This window comes from Pristiophorus japonicus, chromosome 9 (genome assembly GCF_044704955.1).
Source record: "Pristiophorus japonicus isolate sPriJap1 chromosome 9, sPriJap1.hap1, whole genome shotgun sequence".
Lineage (NCBI taxonomy): Eukaryota > Metazoa > Chordata > Chondrichthyes > Pristiophoridae > Pristiophorus > Pristiophorus japonicus.
Window position 1 is genome coordinate 218,185,257 of NC_091985.1, and position 23,133 is coordinate 218,208,389.

General features: G+C 47.4%; 1 protein-coding gene across 1 annotated transcript in view; it reads left to right on the forward strand.

Annotated features, from left to right (window-relative positions):
* The window catches only part of LOC139273709 (zinc finger protein 271-like), a 54,110-nt gene extending 36,331 nt beyond the window's left edge, over window positions 1-17,779 (forward strand). Inside the window, exons 2-4 of the mRNA XM_070890752.1 lie at window positions 420-475; window positions 1,413-2,636; window positions 17,502-17,779. Of these exons, the coding sequence (XP_070746853.1) occupies window positions 420-475; window positions 1,413-2,636; window positions 17,502-17,700 (1,479 nt within the window). The 3' untranslated portion in view covers window positions 17,701-17,779. The remainder of the gene's footprint in view (window positions 1-419; window positions 476-1,412; window positions 2,637-17,501) is intronic.
* The last annotated feature ends 5,354 nt before the right edge of the window (window positions 17,780-23,133 follow it).

Genomic DNA, 23,133 nt, shown 5'->3' on the forward strand with positions numbered 1-23,133 from the left:
ATGACGTCAGTGGGTGTAGAATCTGTGTCAGGCTATATGTATGCTACTCGCCGGTTTGAGGTGCTTCCCAATCAATTCAGTAAGTTCTTCAAAGGTTTTGTCCGCCGGCTTTTCGGGTGCTAGTAAGTCCTTCATGAGCATGAAAGTCTTTGGTCCGCAGCCGATCAAAAGATGAGCCCTTCGCTTGTCAGCCGCTGCATCATCTAGCCATTCTTTCGTAATGAAGCTTTGCTGAAGCCTCTCGACAGAATCGTCCCAGTCTTCCCCAGCACAGTACCGTTCCTCTGTGCTACCGGTGGCCATTCTCGTGAATTCCCGTTTCTTGTCGCCAATGTAAAGTCCTTACTCTACAGCATGAAACCACACGAGGCACATTCTGGGGACAAGGTCACTCTGTGACCTGCTCTCTTTATTTGCAGGACTCCAAAGATGATGACCCTGTGTGGGACCTCTCTTTTTACACCTGTGTGATCAGGTAAGGAGTGTCTCCCACAAGTTCACCCCTTGTCAAGGTGTGCATCTAGGTTGAGTGTATACAGTAATACAGTGGTGTTACATTGTGGTTACATACATGACACCCTCCAAGGCCTTGCCCCTCCCTATCTCTGTAATCTCCTCCAGCCCGCCAACCCTCTTAATAAGGAGAAATAATTTTCAGTGTCAGAAGGGTCGGTAACCAGAGTGGAGTTGAGGTAGAAGATCAGCCATGATATTACTGAATGGTGGAGCAGGCTCGAGGGGCCAATGGGCCTAATCCTGCTCCAATTTCTTGTGTTCTTAAAGGGTAATGGAAATGCAGAACTCGATGTTTCCCATATAACTGAGGCTGGGGGCCAATTGATCAGGCTCAAGGGGCCGAATGGCCTATTCCTGTTTCTATGTTCCTACTTACAGTGACGACTTTTGTAAACAGCTTTTACAGGGGTTTAGAAGGAGAGGATACGCCGAGGGGATTAAACCTGGGCCCCTCCTGTTAATGTGACTCAGTCACACTGGTCGGTGCCTTTACCCACTGAGCCATTGGGAGGAGGCTCCAGTGACCCTGCTGGAAAATGCACGTGTGAGGCCTCAGGTGAGGACAGGGGAATAGCTTGTCGACACTCACTGTCGAGGTTCACACGTGGACATTGGGCACATGGGTCACATATTGGAGAGAAACTGGTGAGTGTAGAACTGAACCCAGCCAGAGTCAGCACCTTCAGGGGAGGAGAACCAGTGAGTGTAGAACTGAACCCAGCCAGAATCAGACATTAGTGAACCAGTTGGGTTTTTACGACAATTCGGTCGCTTTCATGGTCACTTTGTTCTAGTGCCAGCCCCACAAATTAGCAGGCTCATTAAGTTCAAATTACTAATCTGCCTCTGTTTTCTCTCTCTCACTCCCTTTTTCCTGTTTTAAATTAATTTTACAGGGTATTAGAAGGGGAGGATTTGCAGACGGGAAACTCAAATCGCAGACCGCATCAAGATCTGACAGCGTCACTCGATTCATCGGGACCCGAATATCATCGGCCTCTCAATATGGAAGCAAAAAGCACCGTTGACAGTGGGGAGAAAGTGTACACGTGTTCTGTGTGTGGACAAGGCTTCAGCCAAATCTCTGGCCTATTGAGACACAAGTGCAGTCACACCGGGGAGAGGCCGTTCACCTGCTCCGAGTGTGGGAAGGGATTCGCTCGTTCATCCCACCTTCTGATACACCAGCGAGTTCACACTGACGAGAGACTTTTTAAGTGCCCGGACTGTGGGAAGAGCTATAAACATTCCGGGGAACTGACGTACCATCAACGTGTTCACACCGGGGAGAGCCCATTCAGGTGCTCTCACTGCGGGACTGGGTTCAGTCGATCATCTAAACTCGCTATACACCAGCGCACTCACACTGGGGAGAGGCCGTTCACCTGCTCTGTGTGTGGGAAAGGATTCAGTCGGTCAGGTAGCCTGCTGAGACACCAGCGAGTTCACACTGGGGAGAGGCCGTTCACCTGCTCTGAGTGTGGGAAGGGATTCACTGATTCATGCAACCTGCTGAGACACCAACGAGTTCACACTGGGGAGAGACCGTTCACCTGCTCGGAGTGTGGGAAGGGATTCACTCGGTCATCTGACCTGCTGAAACACCGAGTGCACACCGTGGAGAGGCCCTTCACCTGCTCTGATTGTGGGATGGGATTCACTCAGTCATCCAACCTTCTGAGACACCAGCGTATTCACACTGACGAGAGACCTTTTAAATGCCCGGACTGCAGGAAGTGCTATAAAAATTCAGCAGAACTGAGCTGCCATCAACGTGTTCACACTGGGGAGAGACCGTTCAGGTGCTCCGTGTGTGGGAAGGGATTCATTCGGTCATCCGACCTTCTGAGACATCAGCGAGTTCACACTGCAGAGAGGCTGTTCACCTGCTCCGAGTGTGGGAAGGGATTCGTTCAGTCATCCGACCTTCTGAGACACCAGCGCACTCACACTGGGGAGAGACCGTTCACCTGCTCAGAGTGTGGGAAGGGATTCACTCGGTCATCCTTCCTCACTGAACACCAGCGCATTCACACTGGGGAGAGGCCGTTCACCTGCTCAGAGTGTGGGAAGGGATTCACTCAGTCTTCGATCCTGCTGAAACACCAGCGAGTTCACAAGTGACTGCAGAGGTGGGATTCTGCTGTTCTTGCTACTGTTAATCACATCCCGGACTGAACCATGTTCATTCTGACAGTTGGTTTATTTTTCTGCTGATGACTCCTATAACTGGGCTGGAGTTTAATATTCTGGATGAATGGGAAATAAATCAGCTTTGCTTTTCACACATTGCTGTGGATTTTTGTCTTTCTCACCTGAGTGTTTAGCATCACCTGGCGAACTCAGAGAGGACAATCTGGGGGGAGGATTGTACGGTGGGAACAGAACTTCAGCCTGGACACAGTCCTTCAGGGCCACACTGAGGGGGCCAAACGGCACTTTGGTCTTTCTCGTCTATCATCACCGACAACAAAGTCGCCGTGCGGGTTAATCTTGAGCTGTGTCAGAAATGTGTCCCAGCCGCTCTCTTCCATGGTTTGGCAATGCTAAATAGTATATACTTCAATGCAAGGAAGATGATACAAAAGTTGACTGTGTGGTTGATAGTGAAAAAGAAAGCTATAGACTGCCGGAAGATATCAATGGACTGGTCAGGTGGACAGAACAGTGGCAAATGGAACTCAATCCGGAAAAGTGTGAGGTAATGCATTTGTGGAGGGCTAACAAGGCAAGGGAATACACAATAAATCGTAGGACAATGAGGTGTAAAAGAACAAAGGGACCTTAGAGGGCATGTCCACAGATTTCTGAAGGTCGCAGGAAGTAGATAAGGTGGTTAAGAAGGCATGCAGAATACTTGCCTTTATTAGCCGCGGCACAGAATACAAGAGTAGGGAGGTTATGCTTGAACTGTATAAAACACTACTTGGGTCACAGCGAGAGTACTGTATGCAGTTCTGGTCACCACATTATAAGAAAGATGTCATTGCACTAGAGAGGGTACAGAGGAGATTTAGGAGGATGTTACCTGGACTGGAGAATTTAGCTATGAGGAAAGATGGGATAGGCTGGGGTTTTTTTATGGAATAGAGGAGGCTGAGGGGAGACCTAATTGAGGTGTATAAAATTATGAGGGGCCTAGATAGAGTGGATAGGAAGGACCTATTTCCCTCAGCAGAGGGTCAACAACCATGGGGGCGTAGATTATAAAGTGGTAGGAGGTTTAGAGGGGAGATCTCTTCACCCAGAGGTGGTAGGTGTCTGGAGACCACTGCCTGAAAGGGTGGTAGAGGCAGAAACCCTTGTAGCATTTAAAACGAACTTGGATGTGCACTTGAAGTGCCGTGATCTACAAGGCCACGGACCAAGAGCTGAAAAGTGGGATTTGGCTGGATAGCTCTTTGTCGGCCAGCACGGACACGATGGGCTGAATGGCCTCTCAGTGCTGTAAACTTCTGTGATTCTATGATCCTGTACTTAGTGATGAAGTTTGTAAATTATGAGAAATATAGAAGATTAAGGGGTGATTTAATTGAGGTGTTTAAGATGATTAAAGGAGTTGATGGGGTGGATGGAGAGAAACTATTTCCTCTGGTGAGGGAGTCCACAACAAGGGGACACAACCTTAAAATCAGAGCTCGGCCATTCAGGACTAATGTCAGGAAGCACTTCCTCACACAAATGCTGATTGGCTGTTTCTCTTGTCTGGAGAGTCTAGAACTAGGGGTCATAGTCGCAGGATAACGGACGGCCATTTAGGACTGAGATGTGGAGAAATGTCTTCACTCAAAGGGTTGTGAATCTTTGGAATTCTCTGCCCCAAAGAGCTGTGGATGCTCAGTCATTGAGTGTATTCAGGGCCGAGATCGATAGATGTTTGGACACTGAAGGAATCCAGGGATACGGGGAAAGTGGAGTTGAAGTACAAGATCAACCTTGATCTTATTGAATGGCGCGGCAGGCGAGAGGGGCCGTACGATCTACTCTTGCTCCTATTTCTTATGCTCTTACAGCGTAGTGGAAATCCGGAACTCTGTTCCCCATAAAATTGAGGCTGGGGCTAATTGAAAATTCCAAAACTGAGATTGATAAATTATTCTTCGGCAAGGGTATTAAGGGCGATGGAACCAAGGCAGGTAGATGGAGTTAAAATACTGATCAGCCACGATCTAACTGAATGGCACAACAGGCTCAAGGGGCTGAATGGCCTTTTTCTGTTCCTCTGTTCCTACACAGTGATGACTTTTGTAAACAGCTGTTACAGGGGATTAGAAGGGGAGGATATGCAGACAGGATTAAACCTGGGCCCCTCCTGTTCCTATGATTCAGTCACACTGGGTGTTACCTTTACCCATTGGGAGGAGGCTCCAGTGACCCTGCTGGAAAATGCACGTGTGAGGCCTCAGGTGAGGACATAGAAACATAGAAACTAGGTGCAGGAGTAGGCCATTCGGTCTTTCGAACATTCAATAAGATAATAGCTGATCATTCACCTCAGTACCCCTTTCCTGCTTTCTCTCCATACCCCTTGATCCCTTTAGCCGTAAGGGCCATATCTAACTCCCTCTTGAATATATCCAATGAACTGGCATTAACAATTCTCTGCGGTAGGGAATTCCACAGATTAACAACTCTCTGAGTGAAGAAGTTTCTCTTCATCTCAGTCCTAAATGGCTTACCCTTATCCTTAGACTGTGTCTCCTGGTTCTGGACTTTCCCAACATCGGGAACATTCTTCCTGCATCTAACCTGTCCAGTCCCGTCAGAATTTTAGATGTTTCTATGAGATCCCCTCTCATCCTTCTAAACTCCAGTGAATACAGGCCCAGTCAATCCAGTCTCTCCTCATATGTCAGTCCTGCCATCCTCGGAATCAGCCAGGTGAACATAGAAACATAGAAAATAGGTGCAGGAGTAGGCCATTCGGCCCTTCTAGCCTGCAGCGCCATTCAATGAGTTCATGGCTGAACATGCAACTTCAGTACTCCATTCCTGCTTTCTCACCATACCCCTTGATTCCCCTAGTAGTAAGGACTTCATCTAACTCCTTTTTGAATATATTTAGTGAATTGGCCTCAACAATAGAACCTTCGCAGCACTCAATAGCAAAAATGTCCTTCCTCAGATTAGGAGACCAAAACTGAACACAATATTCCAGGTGAGGCCTCACCTGTACAACGGCAGTAAGACCTCCCTGCTCCTGTACTCAAATCTCCTAGCTGTGAAGGTCAAAATACCATTTGCCGCCTTCACTGCCCTGCTGTACCTGCATGCCTACTTTCAATGACTGATGTATGTACCATGACACCCAGGTCTCGTTGCACCTCCCCTTTTCCTAATCTGCCGCCATTCAGATAATATTCTGCCTTCGTGATTTTGCCCCCAAAGTGGATAACCTCACATTTATCCACATTATACTGCATCTGCCATGCATTTCCCCACTCACCGAACCTGTCCAAGTCAACCTGCAGCCTCTTAGTATCCTCCTCACAGCTCATACTGCCACCCAGCTTAGTGTCATCTGCAAACTTGGAGATATTACACTCAATTCCTTCATATAAATCATTAATGTATATTGTAAGTAGCTGGGGTCCCAGCACCGAGCTCTGCGGCATTCCTCTAGTCACTGCCTGCCATTCTGAAAAGGACCCATTCATCCCGACTCTCTGCTTCCTGTCTGCCAACAAGTTCTCTATCCACGTCAGCACATTACCCCCAATACCATGTGCTTTAATTTTGCACACCAATCACTGTCGAGGTTCACACATGGAGATTGGGCACATGGGTCACATAGTGGAAAGAAACTGGTGAGTGTAGAACTGAACCCAGCCAGAGTCAGCACCTTCAGGGGAGTAAAGGGAGGGGAACCAGTGACTGTAGAACTGAACCCAGCCAGAATTGGTAGTGAAAACTGGGAGTGGAGGAGAAACAGTCTAGGAGATGTGCGATGTGCTTGGATTTCAGCACAGCAGGAGGGACAATGTGTGGGACAGGGATTTACAGCTTTATGGGAACAAGAAAGGAAAGAATCTTCCATGGAAAGTACATATGCCTATTCTGAATTTCTGTCCTGTACTTTCAATGATGAGTTTTGAAATCTCCTTTCACAGTGTATTAGAAGGTGAGATTTGCAGACAGGAAACTCAAATGAAACATCACGTCAAGATCTGATGTAGTTATTCGATTTCTCAGGACTTGAATATCATCAGCCTTTGAATGTGGAAGGAGAAATGTTTCTCTGTTCTGTCTGTGGGAACAGATTTCAAACATCAGTGTGACTGGAAAAGCACCGAGACACACACACCCGTGTGAGAGTGTTCCAGTGCACTGCCTGTGGAAAGAGCTTTAACCAGTTACACAGCCTGAAAAAAACATCGCACCATTCACAGCAGGGAGAAACCATACATGTGTTCTGTGTGTGGACGAGGCTTCAACTGATCATTCTACCGGTTTCCAGCTTTGCTGCTCGCTGGCTTGTGGTTTTAATTTTCTCTGCCGCTTCTCTGGACTCTGGGGAGGTACCAGCGGATTGGAAAGCAGCTAATGTAATGCCTCTGTTTGTTTAAAAAAAGGGGGCAGACAAAAGGCAGGTAACTATAGGCCGGTTAGTTTAACATCTGTAGTGGGGAAAATGCTTGAAACTATCATTAAGGAAGAAATAGCAGGGCATCTAGATAGGAATAGTGCAATCAAGCAGACGCAGCATGGATTCATGAAGGGGAAATCATGTTTAACTAATTTACTAGAATTCTTTGAGGATATAACGCGCATGGTGGATAGAGGTGTACCGATGGATGTGGTGTATTTAGATTTCCAAAAGACATTCGATAAGGTGCCACACAAAAGGTTACTGCAGAAGATAGAGGTACGCGGAGTCAGAGGAAATGTATTAGCATGGATAGAGAATTGGCTGGCGAACAGAAAGCAGAGAGTCGGGATAAATGGGTCCTTTTCGGGTTGGAAATCGGTGGTTAGTGGTGTGCCACAGGGATCAGTGCTGGGACCACAACTGTTTGCAATATACATAGATGACCTGGAAGAGGGGACAGAGTGTAGTGTAACAAAATTTGTAGATGACACTAAGATTAGTGGGAAAGCGAGTTGTGTAGAGGACACAGAGAGGCTGCAAAGAGATTTGGATAGGTTAAGCGAATGGGCTAAGGTTTGGCAGATGGAATACAATGTCGGAAAGTGTGAAGTCATCCACCTTGGGGGAAAAAAAACAGTAAAAGGGAATGTTATTTGAATGGGGAGAAATTACAATATGCTGAGGTGCAGAGGGACCTGGGGGTCCTTGTGCATGAATCCCAAAAAGTTAGTTTGCAGGTGCAGCAGGTAATCAGGAAGGTGAATAGAATGTTAGCCTTCATTGTGAGAGGAATGGAGTACAAAAGCAGGGAGGTCCTGCTGCAACTATACAGGGTATTGGTGAGGCCGCACCTGGAGTACTGCGTGCAGTTTTGGTCACCTTACTTAAAGAAGGATATACTAGCTTTGGAGGGGGTATAGAGACGATTCACTAGGCTGATTCCGGAGATGAGGGGGTTACCTTATGATGATAGATTGAGTAGACTGGGTCTTTACTCCTTGGAGTTCAGAAGGATGAGGGGTGATCTTATAGAAACGTTTAAAATAATGAAAGGGATAGACAAGATAGAGGCAGAGAGGTTGTTTCCACTGGTAGGGGAGACGAGAACTAGGGGGCACAGCCTTAAAATACGGGGGAGCCAATTTAAAACCGAGTTGAGAAGGAATTTCCCAGAGGGTTGTGAATCTGGAATTCTCTGCCCAAGGAAGCAGTCGAGGCTAGCTCATTGAATGTTTTCAAGTCACAGATAGATAGATTTTTAACCAATAAGGGAATTGAGGGTTATGGGGAGAGGGCGGGTAAGTGGAGCTGAGTCCACAGCCAGATCAGCCATTATCTTATTGAATGGCGGAGCAGGCTCAAGGGTCTAGATGGCCTACTCCTGTTCCTAATTCTTATATTCTTATTGACCTACGGTGACCTCCAACTTGCAAATGTTTCGCCATCAGCTTCCTTTCCCGCCACCGACTCTGATTCCTATGGCAACAACCTCCCTCCTCGAACTCTCTGCCCCTCAAATAGCCTCTGGACTTCACTCGCCTGCTCCACCTGTCTCTGAATTTGGACAGCGGTTCGTCGATGCTCCGTGTCGGCCCCATCCTGCTGACACCGGCTTTGTCCCTCCATGGGACCTCGGACTTTGACCCTGGTTCTAGCCTCTAGCCCGTTTTAAGTTGGGCCTGTCCCAATGGAACAGCTCCGTCTTTCCCTAGTACTGGTGCCAGTGTCCATGAAGCAAAACCCTTGCCTCCCACACCACTCTTTGAGTCACACTTTTAACTTTCCAATCTGCTTCTCCCTGTACCAATTGCCGCGTGGCTCACGTAACAATCCAGAGATTATTACCTTTGAGGTTCTGCTTTTTAATTTGGACCCCGACTCCTTCAGCAGAACCTCATTTCTAGTTCTACCTATGTTGTTGGTTCCTACATGGACCACGACAACTGGATCCCCCCCTTCTCACTCCAAGTTCTTCTCCAGCTGTGAGGAGATTCTTTAGCCCTGGCACCGGGCAGGCAACACAACCTTCGAAACTTCCGGTCGCGTCTGCAGAGAACAGTATCTATCTCTCTGACTATACTGTCCCCCAACACAACTACATTCCCTTTCAAAGTGTCCAGATAACTCCCCCCTCCCTGATGCCCCACAATGTCTGCACCTCAGACTCCAGCTCAACAACTCTGAGCTGAAGCTCCTCAGCATGCATGCACTTACTGCAAAGGTGTTTGTCCGGGATCACAATGCTCCCCACAAACTCCCACATGCTGCATTTGTGACACACCACCTGCACTGCCAGCCCTATATCACCATGTTCTATTTAATTAAATGTTATTACATTTGTATTTAAGTAACTTATTTTACAGTTTAGTTCTTTGACTTCTTACTTGATCTGCATTGAGTAATGGATAATGACATTAAATATCTACCTGTAACACAAAGCATTACAAACAGTGTGGCAAAAAGCTGCAACTCCTTCCCCCTCTTCTCCCAATTCCCACTCTTTCCAAGTTCCCAAATAAACCATTCTGTTTAAGTACACTCCGTTTAAGACCGCACTGTGCAGACCACTCAAGGAGTGGTGAGGGAGTCCACAACAAGGGGAAATAACCTTCAAGTCAGAGCTAGGCCATTCAGGGGTGATGTCAGGAAGCACTTCCTCACACAAATGCTGAGAGGCTGTTTCTCTTGGCTCGAGAGTCTAGAAATAGGGGTCACAGTCTTGGGATAAGGGGTCGGCTATTTAGGACTGAGATGAGAAATGTCTTCACTCAGGGATGTGAATCTTTGGAATTCTCTACTCCAGAGGACTGTGGATGCTCAGTCATTGAGTATATTCAGGGCGGAGATCGATAGATTTTTGGGCACGAAAGGAATCAAGGGATACGGGGATAGTGAGGGAAAGTGGAGTTGAGGGAGAAGATCAGCCATGATCTTATTGAATGGCGGAGCAGGCTCGAGGGACCGCATGGCCCACTCCTCCGATTTCTTATCCTCATATGTTCTTCAAGGGTAGTGGAAATCAAGAACTCTGTTCCCAATAAAACTGAGGATGGGGGATAATTGAAAATTACAAAACTGAGGTTGATAGATTCTTCTTCGGCAAAGGTATTAAGGGCGATGGAACCAAGGCAGGTAGACGGAGTTAAAATACTGATCAGCCATGATTTAATTGAATGGCGGAACAGGCTCAAGGGGCCGAATGGTCTTTTCCTGTTCCTATGTTCCTGATGATATTTGTAAACAGCTTTTACAGGGGATTAGAAGGAGAGGATATGCAGACAGGATTAAACCTGGGTCCCTCCTGTTCCTATGATTCAGTCACACTGGGCGTTACCTTTACCCACTGAGCCATTGGGAGGAGGGTCCAGTGACCCTGCTGGAAAATACACGTGTGAGGCCTCAGGTGAGGACAGTGGAATAGCCTGTTGACACTCGCTGTCGAGGTTCATACAGGGAAATTGGGCACATGGGTCATGTATTGGTGAATGCAGAATGGAACCCAGCCAGAGTCAGCACCTTTTAAGGGTGGAGAGGGAGAGGAACCAGTGAGTGTAGTACTGAACCCAGCCAGAGTCAGCACCATCAGGGGTGGAGAGGAAGAGAAGGGTAAAATAGTAGCAATTTGTGCAATATGCCTTGTTCTCTCCCTGGATCTTAAACTACTGAACTCACTCTTCCTCTAAAACTTCAGCTTGGTGTCCCTCAGTCCCTACTCCTTGATTTACCACACCTTCTCTCTCTTTCCCCCTGGATGTGTTCCACACTCTGGACCTTGGGCCTTCCCCAGGGATTCTCAGTATGAAGAGGGGGAATGTGTGTTGAGACAGGATGTCCCAGCTCTCCACCTTTAAAGGGACATGGAGAGGACCAGCTGGGCTGAATGGCCTGCTTTATGACATCACTGCAGTGCCTCGCAACCAACCTCACTGAGCCCTGCTCATTGTGGACTGGCAGTGTTTGATGGGACAGTGTAGAAGGAGCTTTACTCTGTATCTAACCCGTGCTGTACCTGCCCTGGGAGTGGTTGATGGGACAGTGTAGAGGGAGCTTTACTCTGTATCTAACCCGTGCTGTACCTGCCCTGGGAGTGGCTGATGGGACAGTGTAGAGGGAGCTTTACTCTGTATCTAACCCATGCTGTAGCTGACTGCAGAGTGCTTCAGGCAGACAATATGATCTCAGAATATCCCATTCCCCAGCACTGACATCCATCACCTCGATGAGAACATCATTTAACCCAAAGATAAGAGAAACCCATCACCTGGACACAGATGCAGAGGGACAGTGAGTGTCCCGAACATTGTTGTGCAGTGTGCTCGATAGTTCCTCCCTGGGTCTGAGCCTTTTGGTGATGATTTGAATTTGATGTCCTCGAGTTACTGACTCACCGACTGGTGGAAATAGTTTTTCCTCATTTACCTGATCACATTCTGACCACCTCCCTCAGATCTCCAATTCTCCTTTGTTCTAATGAAAAGAGCCCCAGTTTCTCCAATCTCCCCTGATAACTAAAGGCTCTTGTCCCTGGTATCGTCTCAGTGAATCTCTCTGCACCCTCTCCATGGCCTCGACATCCTTCCTGGTGTAAGATCCCCAAAACCTGACACAATATTCGAACTGAAGTCGAACCAATGATTAGTACAGGTTTACATGACCTCTGCCCTTTTGTACTCCACACCCCTATTTATAAAACTTAGGATCACATGTGCTTTTTAACCACTTCATCAACTTGTCCTCCCACTTTTAAAGGTTTGTGTATCTGAAGCCCTTCTAGGTTTTAGAGATATTAACATAACATGGCTAAAATACATCTCATGGGATTAAGGGTAATATATTAGCATGGATTGATGATTGGTTAATGGACAGAAAACAGAGTAGGAATGAACGGGACTTTTTCATAGAATCAAAAAAATGTACAGTATGGAAGGAGGCCATTTCGGCCCATCGTGTCTGCACCTGCCGACCAAGACCTTTGCTTAAAAAGGGAGAAAGGGATAGACCGAGTTATTACAGGCCAGTATGCTAACCTCAGTGGTGGGAAAAGTATTGCAAAAAATCCTGACGGAAAGAAATCTTCATTTGGAAAGACATGGATTAATCAAGGACAGTCAGCATGGATTTATTAAGGGAAGGTCATGCCTGACTAACTTGATTGAATTTTTCAAGGAGGTAAACAGGAGGGTCGATAAGATCAGTGCGTATATTGTAGTGCAAATTAATCTTAGCAAATCTTTTGATAAGGTCCCACATGGCAGATTGGTTATGAAAGTAAAAGCCCATGGGATCCAAGGTAAAGGGGCAAGTTGGATCCAAAATTGGCTCAGAGGAAGGAAGCAAAGGGTAATGGTTGATGGGTGTTTTGTGACTGGAAGTCTGTATCCAGTGGGGTTCTGCAGGGCTCAGTGCAGGGTCCCTTGCTTTTTATGGTATGTATCAATGACTTGCACCTAAATGTTGGGGGTATGATTAAGAAGTTTGCAGATGACACTAAAATAGGCTGTGTAGTTGATAATGAAGAAAGCTGAAGAACAGTGACAAATGGAATTCAATCCGGAGAAGTGTGAGGTAATGCATTTGGGGAGGTCTAATAAGACAAAGGAATACACATTAACTGGTACGGCATTGAAAGGTGTAGAGGCACAAATGGACCTTGGAGTGTAGGTTCACAGATCCCTGAAGGTAGCAGGCCAGGTAGATAAGGTGATTAAGAAGGCATGTGGAATACTTGCCTTTATTAGTCGAGACATGGAATATAAGAGCCAAGGACATTATGCTTGAACTGCATAAAACACTGGTTAGGCCGCAGCTGGAGTACTGTGTGCAGTTCTGGTCACCATATTACAGGAAAGATGTGATTGCACTGGAAAGGGTGTAGAGGAGATTTACAAGAATGTTGCCTGGTCTGTAGAACTTTGGCTATGAGGAAAGATTGGATAGTCTAGGTCTGTTTTCTTCAGAACAGAGGAGGCTGAGGGGAGACCTGATTGAAGTGTATAAGATTATGAGGGGCCTGGATAGAGTAGATAGGAAAGACCTGTTTCCCTTGGCAGAGGGGTCAACAACCAGAGGGTCTAGATTTAAAGTAATTGGATGGAGGTATAGAGGAGACATGAGGGGAAATGTATTTACCCAAAGGGTGGTGGGAGTCTGGAACTCACTGCCTGAAAAGGTGGTAGAGGCACAAACCCTCACCACATTTAAAAATACTTGGATGTGCACTTGAAGTGCCGTAACCTGCAGGGCTACGGACCTGGAGCTGGAAGATGGGATTAGGCTGGATAGCTCTTAGTCGGCCGGTATGGACACGATGGGCCGAAATGGCCTCCCTCCGTGCTGTAAATTTCTATGGATTCTATGACATAAACTGGCTGATATAATGTGTATAGCGTGAAAGAGAAGTTTAGTCTGAGTTAGAAACTCGACAATCGATTCGGTGCAGACAGGTTGCCATGGCAACACTGATAAGACATTCCATTCACTGAATCCACTGTTGGAATCTGTAATCAGATCAGGGGAATGAACAGGGTTTGTCTGTCAGTAACCACAATGCAAGCTGAAACCAGAGTGAATGTCACAATAGATTAGATTTATAATGTGTGATGTTTATCCCTATAATTGTGAAACTATAAGAAATAACAACTATCAGCAGGCAGGGTAGTTTAGAGATAATGAGAAAATTACTGAAGAAAAGTAACTGCTGGGAACCAGGGAAAGTGTCCTTGTAAATCACAGATTAGAGAAATTCCAGCTGTCTTTTCCCAGCTTCCTGCCCAAACCCAGCAGAGAAGACACAGAAGAGTCAGGTGCCAGAGGTGGATCACTGCAGTGTATAAAAGTGAGGGGAGACTGATGTAAGGGGACAGTCAGGACTGGAGACACCGGAGATCAAGCTCAGGGCGCTCGAGGTTCCATCCAGCGGGCTGACCTTGTGTCAGTTACTGTGGGCACGCGGGACTTGCATGTTTACTCTGATTGATGGGTCAATATAAGTTACGGTGGAGGACAGAGAATCTGCTCATCTTACATTTATTTGCTAAGGTAATAGTTTCTGACACTGGACTTGCTAATTAACAGGACAAGGCATTAGCTAGAATCTAACACCTCTTTCCTATTCTGCTTCTCTACTGCTTTTACATTTTTACCATTTAATGTACTTTTCTTAAAATTTCCTTGTCCCAAAATGTATCACCTCACATTTCTCTCTGTTACATTTCAGCTGACATCTACCTGCCCCATTTACTAACCTGTGTATTCACACTGAAACTATGTACAGTCCTTTCAGTTGGCCATGGGCCCTTTTTTGGTCTCCTCTGGAGATTTTGATCGTGTGCCCAATATACCCAAGCCCAAATCATTTCTCTATATTGAGCAGAGCAATGGTCCCAACACTGACCCTGGGGACACCACTGTTTACATTTCTCGGATCTGAAGAGCATCCATTAACCACTATTCTCTGTTTTCTGTCCTATACCCAACTTCCTCTCCACGCTGCCCCACTCCCTTTAATAACATGAGCCTTAATTTGATCAACAAGCCTCCTGTCCAGCACCTTATCAAACACCTTTTGACAATCCATCTACACAACATCCACTGCATTTCCTTTCTCACTGCACTGTTATTTCCTCAAATAATCCCTGCTGTCTGTCCTGAACTAATCCATTTCACTACCAAACATTGCAATGTTTGCCCCACCCAACAGGGTTTCTTCTGTTGAAAGCCACAACAGAAAGATCCACAAAGCGGCGACTCGTCAGGGAGCGTCTGCAAATGAAGCAGAAACATGGAGTGGTCAGGGGGTGCCTGTAAATGAAGGAGAAATGGTGACAGGCCAGGGAGGGTCTGTAAATGAAGGAGAATTGGTGATTGGTCAGGGAGGGTCTGTAAATGAAGGAGAATTGGTGATTGGTCAGGGAGTGTCTGTCAGTGAGGGAGAAATGGCGAATGGTCAGAGAGGGTCTGTAAATGAAGGAGAATTGGTGATTGGTCAGGGAGCGTCGTAAATGAAGGAGAATTGGTGACAGACCAGGGAGGGTCTGTAAATGAAGGAGAAATAGAGACTGGTTTCCCTCTCTCTCTTGTCCCCTGTCATATGCAATATATGTGGAGGATTTTTATGAAAACTGATCAAAAAAGAATTTTACAGAAAATAACTGATTTCACATCTTATGTAATATAGTTATAAATTGGGATGGTTCAAAGGAACTTCTTTGTCCATATTTGTAAAACAACAAAGAGTGGGCGGGAGAGAAAATCATTGACTCATTGATTTTGTTCTCACTCTGCACACAGGGGCTTTCTCAGCATCTCTTCTGAAGGTGCTGGTAATTGCCGGGGAGACGGTTTACAGCCCATAGAATTGTAACAGGTGGGCCCAGATTTAGATCACCCTGTTCTCTGAACTGCTCAAGTCCCACTCCAGAGACTTGAGCACAAAAGTCCAGGCTGGCACTCCAGTGCAGCACTGAGGGAGCACTGCACTGTCAGATGTCGTCTCTTGTGATGCGACGTTAAACCGAGAACCCGGCTGTAACTCGAGTGGATTTAAAAGATCCCATGGAACTATATCGAAGAAGAGCAGGGGAGTTACCTCGGCGACCTGGCCAATATATATCCCTCAATCAACATCACGAAAATACGTTATCTGTTCATTGCTGTTTGTGGGAGCTTTCTGTGCACAAATTAACTGCCACATTTCCTACATTAAAATAGGAAATACAACACCTGCCCTTTCACCTCCTCCCTTCCCACCATCCAGGGCCACAGACACTCCTTCCAGGTGAAACAACGATTTATTGTACTACTTTGAATTTAGTATACTGTATTCGCTGCTCACGATGCAGTGTCCTCTACATTGGAGAGACCAAATGCAGATTGGATGATCGCATCGCGGAACACCTTCGTTCAGTCGCAAGCGTGACTCTGAGTTTCTGATCGCTTGTTATTGAAATTCTCCCGACCACTCCCTCTCTGACCTCTCTCTCCTCGGCCTCCTCCACTGTTCTAATAACGCTCGAGGCACAGAATTTCACCTTCCGGACTCAACATTGAGTTCCACAATTTCACCATAACCACCGCTCCCATTGTTTAGTACAGCAGCTGTTGGTAATGATCTCCATTTACACCTCCTCCAGACCCATCTTTTGTTTCTTGTCCCATCACCATCTCCTTTTGCCTTGCTGCATCATCCCTTTTGTCATTTAATCACTCCTGTCTTTCCTCCCCTCTTTCCCTGCCTCTGCACTAATTTAAAACTTATATTCAAGACTGAGATAGATAGATTTTTGGAGTCTCGGGGAATCAAGAGATAGGGAGATGGGGCGGGAAAGTGGAATTGAGGTTGATGATCAGCCATGATCTTATTGAATGGCGGAGCAGGCTCGAGGGGCCGGAGGGCCGACCCCTGCTCCTATTTTCCAGTTCTGATGAAAGGAAAGTGACCTGATACGCTAACTCTATTTCTATCTCTACAGATGTTGCCTGAGTATTTCCATTATTTTCTTTTATATTTCAGGTGACCAGTGAGTGTAGAACTGAAACCTGCCAGAGTCAGCACCTTCAGGGGAGGAGAGGGAGAGGAACCAGTGAGTGTAGAACTGAACCCAGCCAGAATCAGCACCTTCAGGGGAGGAGAACCAGTGAGTGTAGAACTGAACCCAGCCAGAGTCAGCACCTTCAGGGGAGGGGAACCAGTGAGTGTAGAACTGAACCCAGCCAGAGTCAGCGCCTTCAGGGAAGGGAGAGGGAGGGGAACCAGTGAGTGTAGAATTGCACCCAGCCAGAGTTGGTGGTGAAAACTGGGAGCGGAGGACAAACTGTCTTGAGACGTGCGATGTGTTTGGCTTTCAGCACAGGGAGGAGGGAGAGAGTCGGATGGGGATTTACAGCTTTGGGGGAACAAGAGAGGAAAGAATGTTCCATAGAATCTAGAATTGTCTGTTCTATACTTAGTGATGAGTTCTGTAATCTCCTTTTACAGGATATTAGAAGGGGAGATTTTCAGACTGGAAACAGAAACCAAACATCACGTCAAGATCTGACAGTTACTTGATTCCTCAGGCCTTTGAATGTGGCAGGAGAATTATTTGCTTGTTCTGTCTTTGAGAAAATATTTCACAAATCGGCATGACTGGAAAAGCACTGAGACACACACATCCGCGTGAGTGTTCCAGTGCACTGACTGGAAGGAGCTTTAACCAGTTACACAACCTGAAAAAACATTGCACCATTCACAGCACGGAGAAACCATTACACGTGTTGTGTGTGTGGACGAGGCTTCAACTGATCATCCAAACATGGAGAGTCACAAGGACACCTGCACCATGGAGAAACCGTGGAAATGTGGGGACTGTGGAAAGGGATTCAGTTACCCGTCTGAGCTGGAAACTCATCGATGCAGTCACACCGGGGAGAGGCCATTCACCTGCCCCATGTGTGGGAAGCATTTCACTCAGTCATCCAACCTTCTGACACACCAACAAGTTCACACTGGGGCGAGCCCATTCACTTGCTCCATGTGTGGAAAGGGATTCCCTTCATCATCAACCCTGCTGACACACCAGCGAGTTCACACTGGGGAGAGGCTATTCACCTGCTGAGTGTGGGAAGGGATTCACTCAGTCATCCAACCTGCTGACACACCAGCAAGTTCACACTGGGGAGAGACTGTTGATCTGCTCTGAGTGTGGGAAGGGATCCACTAGTTCATTTAACCTTCTAACACACCAGCAAGTTCACACCAGGGAGAGCCTATTCACCTGTTTGGAGTGTGGGAAGCGATTCACTCAGTCATCCAGACTTCTTACTCACCAGCAAATTCACACTGGGGAGAGGCCGTTCACCTGCTCAGAGTGTGGGAAGGGATTCACTCATTCATCCATCCTGCTGACACACCAGCATGTTCACAAGTGACTGCAGGGGTGGGAGTCTACTGTTATTGCTGATGTTAAGCACATCCTGGCTGAACCATGTTCATTCTGACAGTTGGGGTTTGTTTCTGCTGATGTTAATGACCCCTGTAACTGGGCTGTTGTTTAATATTTTGATATTTCAAATAAAACAGTGTGTCGATATTTAATGTCTCCAAGATAAGAGGAAACTAATTGATGTCCTGTTTCTGACTGCTCTATTTTGGGCCTTTTTTCAATTCTAACTCTACATTATTTCAGTTCTCAAACCTGTTCGTTACTCTCAGGGACAAGTCCCAGCTCCCCCTACCTTCCAGAGTGCCTCTCCTTGCCTTGGTATCCAGGGACGGTCTCGGTAACATGCCCGGGATCACTAAACACAAAACACAGTTTGTTAATCATGTTCAGCTACTGGACTTAGCGTGTGCCTCACAGCATCTCTCTCACCATCGCTGTGTGAATAGAGCAGCATGCCTGCAAACCTCGTCTTGAATTTAAATCCACTCAGCAAATGTATTTAACAAAATATGAACAAGTAAATACATCACGGCCCAATAATCCAACTCCTTATTGACAGCAGGAAGTCTGTTGTCTAACTCCTCGAGTGAACAAAATAAAGAGCCCCTCGAATCCTTTAATACCTTTCAAATCGTGACCAGTTCCTTATTGTAGAATTCTCTGTCCCTGTGGGAGTCAATATCGGTCAAAAACTGCTGATTGAAAACTTATAAAAAATGTTCTCTTTTTCAGCGTTTCAAGCTGACCTGTTCCTTCTCTGAGAATCTCCAAGGAGACTCTTTGATTTGAACACATCTCTCTTTTATATCCACCATTAGAGTTACGGGGAATTCGAATACATGACCACTCAAATTTAAAAGAGCCCATCAGTCATATACAGACTGAACCAAACACACAGCTCGGTGTCAGTATGAACTATTCCTCTCACCAGCCTGTAAATGAAACCTGTAATACTGAGGCTAAAATTCCCCCTCCGTGTGCTGGGGGTGCAGGCAGTGCTGGGCAGAAGGAGCAGCAAACTGGCTTCAGAGCTGACTTTTTCCTTTGCCGGGGTTTTGCGATGAGCATATGCTGGGGCCCATTGAGCTTTCACTGCTCCTGACAGGGTAGATGAGAGAGGATGTTTCCCCTCATGGGGGAACCGAGGGGCCATAGTTTCAGAATAAGGGGTTGCCCATTTAAAACAGAAATTAGGAGGAATTTCTTCTCTGAGGGTGGTGAATCTTTGGAATTCTCTACCCCAGAGAGCTGTGTAGGATGGGTCTTTGAACATATTTAAGTGATGATACAGATTTTTGAAGGAGAACGGAGTCAAGGGCTTTGGGGAGCGGGCAGTGAAGTGGAGTTGAGGCCAGGATCCCATCAGCCATGATCTTATTGAATGGCGGAGCAGGCTCAATGGGCCAAATGGCCTACTCCTGCTCCTATTTCTTATGTTCTCTGGGATATTTCCAAGCATGTTCTCACTGCCCCTGGAATTCTAATGCATTGACCCCCTGGGTGTGAGGCCAGCACTCTGTGCCATTAAACACTGGAGTGAAGCCGAGTCCTGCAGCCACACAGTCACTAGGAGCAGTTGCTAACTGTCTTGAGTGACCTTGGGGCGATTAGTCCCACTTTTGGGCTGGTTGTGGTTTCTTCCCGCTTCCCTTGGATTGCATTTTTATTTGTTCCCTCTGGTTTGGTTTAACTTTCATTGCTGGACACACCACTCAAAGCACTTTGTCCGATCTGCCCCTCATTTCCCACACTGCACCGTCTCGCCTCCTCTTTCCCCCTTAGTTGTGTTACACACTCTGGGCCCTGGCCCTTCCCCGGGGATTCTCAGTATGAACAGGGGGGATGTGTGTTGAGACAGGATGTCCCAGCTCTCCACCTTTAAAGGGACAAGGAGAGGACCCGCTGGGCTGAATGGCCCTGCTTTATGACATCACTGCAGTGCCTAGCAACCAACCTCCCTGAGCCGGAGCCGCAGGTTGTTGTTCGGGGCCTGAGGCCCACAGCGGGTGTGTGTGAAGCGGATAATGCGGAATGTTGTCTCTTGGACGGGCGGGGCCTGTGCACGCACTCGGTGTGTGTGAAGTCCGCGGCCGGCCCCCCGGGGTTTATTAACCCGTTCCCTCCCTCCGCCCATCTCTCACCTGCTGCCTCAGACACAGCCGCCCCACCGCGCATGCTCAGCTCACATTGCCCGGGTGATTGACAGCAGCTCCGGACCAATAGAAAGAGCGGGGGCGGGGCTGGAGGATCGAGCGGGCAGTTGGTCCTCCAACCAATCGGAGTGTGCGAGAGGCGGGGCTGAGCCTGGTTGTGGGCGGGGCCGAGCCCGGGTGTTGCTGCCAATGACCAGACTGACGGACCTGGGCGGCGCCACAAGATGTTCCCCCGGGATCGCAGCAGCTTCTCAACCCCCGGCCGCAGGCCCTCAATAAGCTGCTAATCGGCCCAATGATTCAGGCCTGAACAGCAGAAGCTGCGGGATCCTTGTCCCATCCGTCAATCACACCATCCTGCTGAAGGAAAGTTCCAGAACAAACCGCCTCAAACTGCCCGCCCAGCACCACGTGTGCTCGGCCTGACTGACGGGAGCTCGGACCAATAGGAAGAGCCCCGGCAGAGATGGGCGGAGCGAGCTGGCGGCGGGTCCTCCAACCAATGGCGGCGCAGCAAGGGGGCGGGGCCTGGTGCCCAGCTCAGGTGTGCGGGGGCCGATTGTGACGCGCTGTCCCCAGGTGAGAGCAGCTGAGTGAGCCCAGAGCTGGGACTGGAATCTGGGTGAGGGGCCACAGTGAGCACAGAGCTGGGGCTGGAATCTGGGAGAGGAGCCACAGTGAGCACAGAGCTGGGGGTGGAATCTGGGAGAGGGGCCACAGTGAGCACAGAGCTGGGGGTGGAATCTGGGAGAGGGGCCACAGTGAGCACAGAGCTGGGCTCGAATCTGGGAGAGGAGAGCTGGGACTGGAATCTGGGAGAGGGGCCACAGGCAGCACAGAGCTGGGGCTGGAATCTGGGAGAGGGGCCACAGTGAGCACAGAGCTGGGACTGGAATTTGGGAGAGGGGCCACAGTGAGCACAGAGCTGGGGCTGGTATCTGGGAGAGGGGCCACAGTGAGCACAGAGCTGGGGCTGGAATCTGGGAGAGGGGCCACAGTGAGCACAGAGCTGGGACTGGAATTTGGGAGAGGGGCCACAGTGAGCACAGAGCTGGAGCTGGTATCTGGGAGAGGGGCCACAGTGAGCACAGAGCTGGGGCTGGAATCTGGGAGAGGGGCCACAGTGAGCACAGAGCTGGGGCTGGTATCTGGGAGAGGGGCCACAGTGAGCACAGAACTGGGGCTGGAATCTGGGAGAGGGGGCCACAGTGAGCACAGAGCTGGGATTGGAATCTAGGAGAGGCCACAGTGAGCACAGAGCTGGGGCTGGTATCTGGGAGAGGGGCCACAGCGAACACAGAGCTGGGGCTGGAATCTGGGAGAGGAGCCACAGTGAGCGGCCTTTCAAAGGGCCAGAGGGACATCAGCATCACCTGATAAGTTATTCAAATACACATTTCCTGCAGTATCAGAGACAGCCTCTGTCACTTTGCAAAAACTGTTTAATAATGGCCCGGAATTTGTGGTCAGCAGTGAAGCAAATACTTTCACCCCCGGCCCCAAAGTAAGCTTCCCACAAAGATGTGGCAATCTCTGTGTCGAGATGTTCGTGTTTTCCAACGTGTTATTCAAATCAACAGAGTGCAGTGGGAATCCCCGAGCGCGAGTTGCTGTGATGTCAACAAGCTGCCGAAACAGCCAATCAAAACACAGAATTCTCAACACGAACAAAGAAGTGGATAAGCTCTATAAATGTTTACTTCTTAGAAAAATGTTACAACAAAACAAAGATTGGGGCTCCCATATGGGGAAACAGCGAACCTGAAATAAAGATGAACAAACTTTAAAAAAAGGCTTCTTAAATTTAATGTTTATTATAATGGATAAATTTAACACTGCACAATTTTATTCTTAAAACTGACTGATTTGACATTATCGCACTCACCAGGTGTCATGTCAGTTGATTCAACAAACTCACAAAGACACTTCAGTTGGGTGTAAAACTTTATTTGTCCAAAGTCCATCCGAATTTAACCAAGCATCACAGTCTTAGCTAGACATCAATCCTACGACACCTGCTCTACCACAAGCCGTCAGTGATTACACCCTCATGACCCGGGTAGAACCTCGGCTGAGTCAAGGAGCTGGGCTCCGTTCTCCCAATATGATGGGTAACTAATTACATAGAATATACGGCACAGAAACAGGCCCTTCAGCCCAACCAATCCATGCTGGCATTTATGCTCTACTCGAACCTCCTCCCATCCTTCGATATCTGACACTATCAGCATAATCCTCTATTCCCTTCTCCCTCATGGTCTTGTCTAGCCTCCCCTGAAATGCATCTATATTATTTGCTTAAACCACTCCCTGTGGTAGCGAGTTCCACATTTTCACCATTCTTTGGGTAATGAAGTTACTTCTAAATTCTCTATTGGATTTCTTGGTGGCTATCTTATATTGATGGCCTCTAGTTATGCCCTTTGCCACAAGTGGGAACATTCTCTCTGTATCTACTCTATCAAAACCTTTCATAATTTAAAAATACCTCTATTCGGTCACCCCCCCCTCAGCTATCACCTTTCAAGAAAAAAGAAACCCAGCCTGTTCATCCTTTACTGATAAATATAACCTCACATTTCTGGTATCATCCTTGTAAATCTTTGTTGCACCCTCTCTATGCCTCTATAAACCTTTTTATAATATGCTGACCAGAATTATACACAAGCATGCTCCAACGAAGGTTCGATACAAGTTTAGCATTACTTCTCTACTTTTCAATTCTATCCCTCTATAAATAAACCCTCGTGCTTGGTTTGCTTTTTTATGGCCTTATCAACCTGCGTCGCTACTTTTAGTGGTTTGTGTACTTGTATTTTTAAGTTCCCTTTGCTTTGCAACCCCATTTAGATACATATTTTCCATGCAATATGTGACCTCCTTATTTTTCTTAACAAAATCTTACACTTATCTGTATTGAAATCATTTACCAATTATATGTCCATTCTGCAAG